Source organism: Tubulanus polymorphus, chromosome 5, assembly GCF_964204645.1.
Source record: "Tubulanus polymorphus chromosome 5, tnTubPoly1.2, whole genome shotgun sequence".
Lineage (NCBI taxonomy): Eukaryota > Metazoa > Nemertea > Palaeonemertea > Tubulaniformes > Tubulanidae > Tubulanus > Tubulanus polymorphus.
In genome coordinates this window covers 18,072,485-18,084,167 of record NC_134029.1, presented here as the reverse complement: position 1 = coordinate 18,084,167, position 11,683 = coordinate 18,072,485, and the positions used below count along the sequence as shown (strand labels likewise).

The 11,683-nt window shown below is 36.1% G+C and overlaps 1 protein-coding gene across 1 annotated transcript in view; it reads right to left on the bottom strand.

Annotated features, from left to right (window-relative positions):
• Positions 1–288: 288 nt before the first annotated feature.
• Positions 289–11,683, bottom strand: part of LOC141904906 (E3 ubiquitin-protein ligase HERC2-like) — an 82,536-nt gene continuing 71,141 nt past the window's right edge. Inside the window, exons 66-78 of the mRNA XM_074793517.1 lie at positions 11,245–11,368; positions 10,519–10,648; positions 9,800–9,939; positions 9,232–9,327; positions 8,797–9,098; positions 8,609–8,692; positions 6,971–7,112; positions 6,678–6,872; positions 6,379–6,513; positions 5,626–5,788; positions 5,130–5,235; positions 4,839–5,051; positions 289–3,242 (exon numbers count right to left, since the gene is read on the bottom strand). Coding sequence (XP_074649618.1) covers positions 2,958–3,242; positions 4,839–5,051; positions 5,130–5,235; positions 5,626–5,788; positions 6,379–6,513; positions 6,678–6,872; positions 6,971–7,112; positions 8,609–8,692; positions 8,797–9,098; positions 9,232–9,327; positions 9,800–9,939; positions 10,519–10,648; positions 11,245–11,368 — 2,115 coding nt within the window. The 3' untranslated portion in view covers positions 289–2,957. The remainder of the gene's footprint in view (positions 3,243–4,838; positions 5,052–5,129; positions 5,236–5,625; positions 5,789–6,378; positions 6,514–6,677; positions 6,873–6,970; positions 7,113–8,608; positions 8,693–8,796; positions 9,099–9,231; positions 9,328–9,799; positions 9,940–10,518; positions 10,649–11,244; positions 11,369–11,683) is intronic.

Genomic DNA, 11,683 nt, shown 5'->3' with positions numbered 1-11,683 from the left:
TAACCCCTCACTACTATCGCAGTAAAAACATTAACAACTTTTTGACTGTCCTGACACACTGGCTAAGTAGGAAGAAGCAATAGTTTTTTTTACATTGTGGGAGGTATTATTGGAACAGAGTGACGTAAATCTTGATAATCATGATGCAGTGTTCGTCTCGTTCATTTAGTTGACGGGCATACTGGCAGCCAACCAAATAATACAGAATAACGAATAATGTCTGAATCGATGTATCATATATATTTGTCATTACAGTAAGTATTTACATAATAAATTAAAACAAACCAAACGGATTACTATCATTCCTATTACAAATTTGAATGTTACAAAAAACCATGATAAATCAATTGAAAAATTACCATGAATACCAGTAACTTGAAATCATTGTTGGGTAAAGAGGTATACCTGACGATGTAATGCCAGCACTCATCACGATCGCATCAAAATGATCTGACCAACTATGTGCCCTCATAACTACTGGCAACGTTGCAATGCACATGTTCCACTTTCTGTCACACGATGCAATGGTCAACCAAACTACGCTGCTCTGATCGACAAACTGGTTTTACACCGTTGCTATCGACATGGCTCAATCTCCATAATAAGATGTGGTATCACATAACTCAACTAGAAACTAACAAACATCTCAATAATGCGATATAGATTAAACACATATGCAGCTGCTAACTGAAAATTGACTGCAGCAAAAAGGTATTTTAGTTTTATGCGACCTTACCAAAATTTCCCAATTCCATCATTATGGATTGAAATTCAGTGAGAGAAAATGCCAAACTGTGGAACTGAGGTTAGTTTCATTGAACATCTTAACATTTCATTAAAGTATCATTGGTATTGTTTATATGCAGTGGAACCTTATTATAACGAGCTCGGATTCAACAATCCATCGGATATAACAAATACAGAATTTCGTCCCAAGTAAGAAAATTTAATCAATTTCACTCTGGATATAACAAACTATCAGTTATAATGAACATATTTTCTGGTTCCATGAAGTTCGTTGTTACGAAGTTCCACTGTACCTAACTTATTATTAAATTATTCCTGATTCTAGAGCACCAAATGATGTACACATCGAGTCAGGGACAACTTGAGAAGCAAGAAAGCCATCGGGAACAAATGAATAAAAGTTTCAAGGATGACACTTCACGAAAAATGGCTTCAACAAGATTGGCCATCAAATACCATGCGTAGTACATTACACGTAATTATATGATTTAATATGTTACTGCAGTATCGGAATGCTTGAAAAGATATACGTACTTTAAACTACTGGTTCAACACACAACGATTTAAGGTACTTTCATCGAAACTTAAATAGACATCGATATGTTTTCAGTTGAAATGATTCGATAGATTTAAAACTCGATATGTACAAGTATGATAACCTATCATATAAAACAGAAATCGTTTGAGCAACTATGAAAAATCCAACAATGAAAGTTTACTACACTATACACATGACTAACTAATATATTACATATTACAGATATTAATAGTACGTAATATCACAATAAGTAGTAAGCATTTTAAAACAGACCAGATAGAAACCAAAAATAACAATTCAGTTCCACAGTTCTGAGTTGAATCTAAGGTTAATCGGAGATGTCAACCCCGATATAAAACCCACATTGGTGACTTTGGCGTTATAGCATCATATAATAATAACAACAATATAATATAATAACATCAGGGTATTTTCCTCATTAATTAAAAAAAGAAATTTTTATTCTCAGAAAAAGCTGGCGTAAGTTGACGGTGGCAGTTTATCGGGGTTGATCTAAAGAGCTCTGTACGGTCAAACTAACACTAGAGCAAACTACACCTGTACAAACTAGACCCATGGAACTGTGTATGCAGATTTATACAACTAGAAAGAAACTTTTTAATAGAACGATGGATAAAGAATTAAAACTCGAACTCAGGGTGAAGACAAGTTAAGTTGGTCGGTAAAGGTATTAGGCTACAGAGATTTAAGACATAACGGAAAAGTTGGCATCCCTGCACGTTTGAAAACTAGAGGACCAAAGGTCCTGAGGCTCGAAATATGTAAGCTCGATCAACAAAATCATCGGTATGGATTGATATTGCCTTAGATACGATTAGATGGGTTGAGAAAGGTATCATTTTAGCCATGGTGCATGTTTTATCCATATACTATCAAGGTTACAAAGTACTCGCCATGACCACTGGATACAGTTAGCTCTTGGCACAATTGCCAAGAACCCGTGACATATGTCAATAACCATGCAGTCCATGGGGTACAAGCTTCACATCCGCGTCTTAACACACTTGTTTTGAAGCTGTTCACAGACAACCAAAGGCAAACTGCTAGCTGTACCCTGCCTGGAGCTAGTCTTACGATCTACCAAGTGGAACAGAATGAATATTTTATTTTTTTTCGCAATAAACGACAAAATGAATGTCCTGATATACGGAAATAAACAACTAAAACAGAATCTGCTTATTATCATAACGAAAAGGAATCATCAGCTTGTGACACACTAGGTGAATTTCTATTTCGCTTGTGATTGAATTCAGGAGACAAAAAAATTTGCCCATCAAATCGTTGCATGAGTCAGCATTTATTTTACACTGAATATATTCAGTTAAGGCGAAACTTTGCGAAATGAGTAATCGCTGATTAAAAATTTGATGATAATGTATAGCTTGTTTGATCGTAAAATTCTAGAACTGACTAGAAAATTTGCATCTCATCTCTTGGCACACTGGCAAAAATCGATTGGCCAATGAAATTCGCCTAGTCTGTCACAGGATTATTTGTTTAATGGACGTTATACTATGACAACGACTTTAATTCATATGATCATATATACACATGTGGAGTTTTTATCTTTGTTTCATGGATAAATTTCCATGAGTTGGCAACTTGAAATAAATTTACACACGCACTACGGCAAGCATTACGGATTCTAAATTCATTCAACATCTGAATCATCGACGATTACGACGTCTGAATCCCCGTCCGCAAATGCGGGCAGTTCGCTGTCCGTATCGTCCCCGGTCGTATCGTCGTCGATGGCGTCCCCGCTGAGCGCGATGCGAGCGTAGTCGTCGGTGTCGATCGATTTACAGAAATGTATCGCGTATTTCAGTTTGTCGCGTAGCACTTCTTTACACGAATAACGCGGCATTTTCAACAAGAAGAAACACGTATAACTCTCCGGAAGGAAGTCGTCGGGAGGATTGTACTTCTCTAATACCTGAAATGAAAAAAAAAATTAAGATGTCATCACTGTAACCATGAAGGCCAGTTGATCAATGGTTTTCAAAATTAATCATTTATACAGTCGCGAATGCAGGATGATGAGGTATTACTGAGATCAATTTGAGCTCTCCACCAATGTAACGATCACGGTAGTGACAGTGAAATTACGAGCATTCGCCGGGGATCAAACCCCGAGTCGTACGTAGGAACCAAACATGCCAGTAGACCAATAGAACTAGTCTGGTGTTTTCTTGGTCCCTATTGTGGTTCAGTCTACCTCGGATGTAACGAAGCAGTCGGGACCAGATAATCTCTACGTTATAACCAAAATACGGTATACGTATATACCGTAGAAACTTCGTTATAGCCGAATGTCATTTAAAACCATGCATGCCTATGGTGTGCATAAAAGACTTCAATGTGTTGAATAATCGGAGAAGAAATAATTACCGTAATATTTGCCTCCTTAAATAATATCATACTTCTCTTGATAACTAATCACCTTTCTTTTAGAAGGCATCATGCTGCTTTAAAACACGCGCTACTGACTTCAGCGTATTGTGTAAGGCTATGATATGCCTATACATGTATGCAAGTGCTGTCATGGAAACTATCAATAACTCAGACATGGCACGTGTTCGTATATACAGTATTAGGACTATTGCACTGTATTAACACTTTCGTTTTTATCAGTTGTATTTTTTCTCATTTTTTAATTTTTGCAATACATTATATCCGAGGATAATAAAGTTGATTTGACTAATTGGGACAAAATAATTTATACGATATAAGCGATCCACGTTATAAAAAATACGGTATATTCGAGGTTTTTTTAAGGCCCAATAGAAGGAAAAAATCGGGACCTGGGAAATAATACGATATAAGTGAATCTATGGTAAATCCAACGACTTAACGATGTTAACACCACAATAGGGACCAAGAAAAACAAAGCATTATAAGGATTAGGTGTCATAGAGAATCGTATTTCATCGAATAGCACATTTGTGCTCATAAGAAAAGTTGCACTGTTGCCAGGTCTATGGATTTGTTCATGTTTTGTGAATTTCTCGCGTCAGAAATTTCCTAAAATTTCTTATTACATGAAATATTTAACAAATTGTTATGAAGAAGTTGACACATCCAGAGCTCGAGACAGTGAATTTGACTGAACAGCGAGGACGGACCATGAACTAGATGAACTACATTACAATTACATAGCTTATAGTTTATCAATTTCTTAGACATATAATTAATCAGTTATAAGCACATACGGTAGGTTTATTGCTTTATCTAGAAATCTTTAAGAGACAGTGCGATAACCACACTCAAACGTGGTGAACGGATGATGAGATAAAAATCCATTATGTACAAATAAAAGAATTTTAAAATCGAGATTTTATTGACGATGATCTCTAGGGTGAGATCGAAACGTCGTGAATTTTATATTTTAGACTGTTTGAATGAATAAATTCTCGATTTCAAAATTCTTTTATTTGTACATAATGGGTTTTTATCTTATCATCTTAAAGAGATTATGGAATCTCGAAGAAATATTATTTTCTATAAACAAAGGTGTTTCCAGTTGTTTTACCTGAAGTACAAAATCGCGCCCTCTAAAATCGGCGATGGTACGTGGCAATCGAGTTCGTCCCCAGACAAATCGTAGGAATAACGAACGCTCTTCGTTACTGAACTCTTCCATCACCTCCCAGAACCACTGAACTAAAGCTGCATTGACATCGATTCCTTTATATGTGGCGACCGACTTCAACAAGTTCAACGGGATATCTGGACTACCACACACCTAAAATTGCGACATCAACCATCGAATGAGATATCAATTACTTATGATTACTTGGCACTGAATTTTGATGATATCTACCATTGTTTCTAGTTCATATCCAGTAAACAGTGAGAGTAAAGGTACCGGAACTACTTTAGCCATACCCTCTCTCACCCATCTCACTTGATCATCAAATTCTTGTAATCTACAAATGAAATCAAATGGTCATGCTAAGACTGGGGGTTGTTACTGAAAAAAGATACTGGATATATTAATTGTATGAATACTATGGAATTTCAGTTACTGGGCTACTGAACTCACTGAAATGCATGTACGTGTATTACTACTACTGTAACAATGCAGTTCTTATTGTTACACTTGACATGGGAGCAACTGTGGCCCTAGAAGCCGAATCCGAAGCAAATTGGAGGAGGCTTTAACAGAGTTTTATTTAGTAGTTGTAAATCTTGCATCCTCTCCCCCAGAAGTGAAAAATTATCCAACCTGCTCGTGATACGTAATTGAAAGATGGCCAAATTCTTTCTATATTTCTTAATTATTAATGGGCACTTTGTCTAATGTTCTAATTACATACCTGTAGTTTAAAGCCAGTCTGACGTACTCATGTCTATTCTCCGGAGTGATCCTTGTATATTTAGAAGACAACTGAACTTCAGTAGCGGCGGAACTAGGAGTACTGAACGGCATATCAGCACTGCGCAAAGCTTCATCATCCATATCCTTTATACACATTAAACCTATACGATACATAAAAAAATATATAACACTTTAAAGCACTCAACTCAGAACTGATTTAAGTCAGTAAATTGACTGTTCCCGTAATAAGTGAAATACTTTAAAAAAAATTGAAATCTATTATACCAGTTCGGTACTCAATGTTTTCATTACAATAAAGTTGATGCATCAGAATCTAGTTACTGGATATTTCTTAGACTGAAAAATCAAGTATCCTAATATACATAGAAGCGATAACAATAAAAACCACATTTTGTAAGGAGTAATAACAGTTTATTGACACAAACGTTTTCGGGATCATATCCTGTCATCAGTTGAAATAAAAGTGAATCAAATGAATAAAACTACAGATTGTCAATATACTGTTATTACTTTTTAGAAAATGAGGTTTTCACTGTTATCGCTACTATAGTTATTCGGTTACTGGGTAATATCAACCGTTTTAAACAAAACAGAGGCCTGAACTCATCACCTATTGATTGTGGATTATACACGCAAGTTACGAGGTCAGTCAGAACACCTATGTTTAATAATTGCTTAATCGTGAAACTTAGCTCAGTTCTTTTGATTATAAAAAATGATTAAAATTTACCTGGTACATAATCCTTATCAACTTCAGTAAGATCGCTGACCGACATTGGCATTCCAGCTAACATTTTCCAAACAGGTTCAGCAAGATTAAGACTCAACGGGCTGCCTGTTCTAATAGCGATACCCAGTAATACACCTACACAAATCAAATTAATGCATTATTATGATCACTTTTAAAGATTCCAAGATGAATACTTTCGATTTTTTAACCAGACGTTTTTATGGCTTCTAGGGCTTAGCTGTTAAATGCAATTCAATTTGATAATAATTAGCGAATGACAGGTCTCATCAGAATCTTACCAAGATATGGAAACATGTTTTTGTGAATGGATTGCTTAAGGTTCGGATTTAGAAGGAAGCAGTCTCTGTTGGCACCAGATTCATCGCGTCCATTTGGCGTGACTATCAGTAAAGGTGTCGACCCGTTCTGCAGTTCATCGCACATCTCAGCAATAGATTCACTGTAACCTCCACCGCAATCATCCACACTTTCGCCTAAAAACAGAACATACATTATTATACCACAATCTCAGACACTAGAAACGACAATTCAACAATAGCTTTAATTGGAGTCACGGCCGAAGATTCCTTACCTACAAATTTCACTTTCCAAACTCTGTGAGGTAACATGAGACTGTCACTACCGAATACAGACATCTTCGAACAAATCTGACCAAAAACCGATTTAGTGCCATCCGGACCGGCGAATCCTCCTTTACTACGAGATCTTTTTACCTAATAGTGATAAGAAAATGGTCATCAAACAGTTTTTTAGAGGAAATCAAAATATGTATGGCGATGCCTAATACATTCGCTATCAGAATTCTCCTTCCCATGGTAATACAACGAATTGAACAGTTGTGATTGGCAGTGAATTCAAAAGAATGAAGTGGAAAATGAAACCATGTCATTTCAAATGCTTCCAGATTGGAAATGTATCATGCAGCTTATTAGAAGAGATGGCTAGGATTAGATATCTCATAGTGGTGATAATGGCAGTTGATCCAGATAGTATTAGCGGGTATACAATGCATAGAGCTCTACAGTGGAACCTCATTGCAACAAACTTCACCGGCAAAATCGTTTAGTTTTAACCGATAGTTCGTTATATCCAGTATAAAATCTGGGATGAAATTCTAGGCTTGTTACTAGAAAACCTCAAACGTGTGGTCGGTTTTCCTGCCCTGGTAGGTTTGAATGACAAAGTTTTCATTAGACTGGCTGTGTTATATAAGTAACAGTACTAACAGAGACACTGCATGGGGCTGGCACAAACGAATACCTCAGATCAATCTTTACCGATCTTCTAGTGAATACATTTGAATGTAGAATAAAATTGAATGGAATTCGATGAATTTGAATTTTTTGCTCAATGAAGTAAAATTGACTTGGATTTGATATCTTTGCGGAATACAATTTTATTGAATTTGCAATTTGTGCACATGGCTAATTTGCATATCAAGGTCATTTATCTGATTTGAGCAAAAGCTATTTTCCCCAAACAATTGTCAAGTATTCAGAAGTGCAAATTAAACTTCCTCTCAAAAACCAAATTGACTAATGGTGTATCACAGGAATTGGTCTTGAAATACAATTTTGAATCTTAAAATTAAACCCGCAAATAAAACAGTCCTCGATACCGCGGAATCACGTGAACACCTGATGACTTATGCGGCTAAGCCAATCATAGAGGAGACAATGCTTTCTGATTGACTTTTTAAACCCGACAGCTTTGCGTTCAGATTTTCGAGAAAAACCTGATGTAAATTTTAACGAGGCCCTTTCTCAAAATTCGGCGCGCTTGAATGCACGATTTGTATCATGAATATATGCCCATGTTGCACAGTGTCGTCAATATGTGCCATAGTCTAGCCAAAGCCATAATCTCTGTCAATTTTTTACATCAAATGACGGAAATATTGGACAGCGCAATCAACTTGATCTAACATTCAATAGTACAAATAAGTTGTATACTGCGAGAAGTGTAGACATTATGTTGTTACGGAGAAAACTGAACGGTAAGAATTTGACTGACCTAGGAGACAATATGACGTCATTTGAACAGGATAACAAAGTGGACCACAATAACCAATAAATCGTTATATCCGAGGTTGTTAAAACGAGGTTCCACTGTATTATATGTCCATGAAAACATCAAGCACCAATTATGAGATAGCTCATAGTAGTAAATACTATGAACAGTAGCAGACGCAGTATGACAGGACAATTACCTGAATTCGATTGAGCTCAATAACGGGACCGTGTTGACGATCGCGAACCATTGTAGCTTGTACTACTTTACGGAATGCAGCTTCCTAGAAATAAATAAAGGTATTGTTTCACCAATCATCTCTATTTTTCAGTGCCGGGCATACGTATTTCCGAGGTCAACGAACATTTTCAATTTCAAGAAACTCACTTTAGCTGAAGACACGAGTAAACCTCGAAGTGAATCGGGACCGACGCTACGACCGTGTATACTGCTGCCGCTCGAATGGACTGGTTCCTCGCTGAGATCAAACATCGGTATTGACGGACAAAATAGATCGGAGAAATGATGCAACAACACGAGGCGATTGCGTAACATCGGAATAGCAATGTTTTGCAGGTGATTATACTCCATAGGTATAGATGTGGGAAGTTTACCAGCATTCACTGGTTTATTGGTCGACCAAGCTAAACTGTGCGCCGAACCGCAAGCCACACGATTTATCTTTTTGCCTGAAATCGAAATACCACAGATTAAACTTGAAAATAAGTTTGTAATTTTCATGTAAGCTTAAATTGCTTAAACCTCTGAAAAAATTATAGTGATCAAACCACAATGTAGAGATATTGAATAAATTTCATTTACCTTGTAAAGCAGCTACAAGTCTTGGTCTTTGTATAGCGTTAGTGGTACCATCTCCTAGCTGCCCTTCATCATTATCTCCCCAAGTGAAAACTTCACCTTTACATACAAAACAGACATTTACTTATAACAGGTAGCTAATATATACCTATTACTTGGACAAGGTAAAATGTGCATAATATATTCTCTGAATAAATCCTATAGTTATCAAGTGACATGATACAATATATTACACATGAATAAACAATGCTATGCCAACAGTGGACAAGTGGTTGCAGCTTTTCAGTATGTCTCACTACTGGATTTTTTAATCAAGATTCGCAAGTTCAAAGTCTCTTTTTCAATGGCTCTTTCTCATTTAAATAATCCCCTCAACCTAGTGAACACAATCTATGGCAGAGTTTCCTTTTTTCTTCTTAGAAGAAACTATCAACTAAGAAACTCATCCTGCCACCGTGAACCCTGCAATGATACGCGCAGCGGTGTTTGGCTGGTCATTTCTATCAATTTCTTCGTAGACTGCTGTATTTATCGAAAATGACGTATCCATCTGAACAGGTGAACTACTAACCTTGATCAGTACAAGCGACACAATGTAATGATCCGCACGCTATTGATATGACTTTTTTACCAACCAGTGCCGTGACTCGACGAGGACGACGGACATGATCATCAGTTCCATGACCTAAACGATGATAATCACCTTTACCCCTGAAATATCAATGACAAATATATAGATAAGACATCAATAGGTACACAAGCTTAATTATACAGTACACAGTGATTATGATGTTTTATGAATAATTTCAGTTAGTAGGCATATTAACGTATTTAATCATTTATTCATTTATTTGTTTGAGACCATAGAGATTCATATTCATAATATATGTTTATAAATTTTGATTTTTGATAGCTAAATTTATACACGTTTACTAACAGGTATGAGCAATTTTTCAAGATTAAGCAGACTTCAAAAAAAGATATTTTTGTAGCAGACACTAAGCCTAATTAATTTTACATTGGAATAATTTTCCTATGGGGGACAGTTTATATCGTTCATATTTAGGTATACCGTAGTAAGCCTGTACAGTAAGTATTTCAACTTGAGAAATTTTAAAAAATAGCTTATTGACAAGCCTGTCGATACCGTATAAAGCTGATTAAATATCAATTATCTAGCTCAAATTTCCATTTGTTCTGGCCAGTTTTACACTTATTCAAAATACATCCATTTTATTGCATCCAACTTCTGGGCATATGAAATGAAATAGATATTAGGCTATTACTTACCACGTGTAAACAATTCCTGCTTTAGTGAGAGCCACCGAGAACTGAGATCCGCATTCTACTTTACAGACTCCCTGTCCTTGTAACGAGTCTATTTTCATCGGAACCTTACACCCGTCACTGCCACCCCGACCTATTTCAAACAAGCAAAATATGAAATTCGATATTCAGCAAATATTCAAGACAAATGCAATAAACTCAATCTAATACTGTAAGAGAAACGAAGCTGCACTGAAGATTTAGAAATGTATTACAAAATGGGCTGTTATTAAAATCAAAAACAAAGTTTCTATGATGGATATTCCTAGTCGTCAGTATGTGTCAACACGCAGACGTCACATGTATTGTGCACATAGGTCGTAATTGGATATAGAATAACCACCAAATGTGACTTTTTTGTAACTTGAAGTAGATGTATGGATCCGCTGCCTGGAAATCCATCAAAATCATATTTGATTTTTTCAAAATATCATCCAAAACGTATCCATCAGAATCTTTCAAGTAAAGAAAAAATGTTTTTATCAATATTTCTGTCTTAAGTTTTGATCTTATGATTTGCAATAAGTTAGTTTTCTTAGTTAGTTTTTCCCATCATTTGAATGTCTTGTAGATGAATTGGTCTTCAACGAATTATCACCAAAGAATTATCTCTCCCAAGTAGAATGTAAATGATTTTAGATCTTTAATGGGCCAGGTAGACTTAATCGTTAAAATTCTAGGTGAATTTACCGAGTTTTCCATAGTCACCATCACCCCATGACCAAACTGTATCGTCATCTGTTAAACACAAGGTCTGCGCGTCACCACTTCCACAAGCTACATCTATTACTCTGTATCCTTTCAAAGCTTCTACCTATAATTCATCATAAAATCGTTCAATTTCATCAAAGATCAATGGCAGTTCCAGACTGAGTAGACTGGACTTCGGAATATCCAGTGCACTCCAAAAAGAGCCAGATAGGCCAATTTTAAGCAGCAAAGCACTGTCAAAGATGATGTACATTCAAAACGACAATTTCAGAAAACCTGCGGAAAGCAAGGGAAATTGTCTGACATACTGGTAGACTGATATATTCTGTTTTTCAATGTTGATAAACGAAACCCATTGTTTATGATATAAAAGTTATTTCTATAAGTTATGTGGTTTTAACTAAACCTCAAACACAAA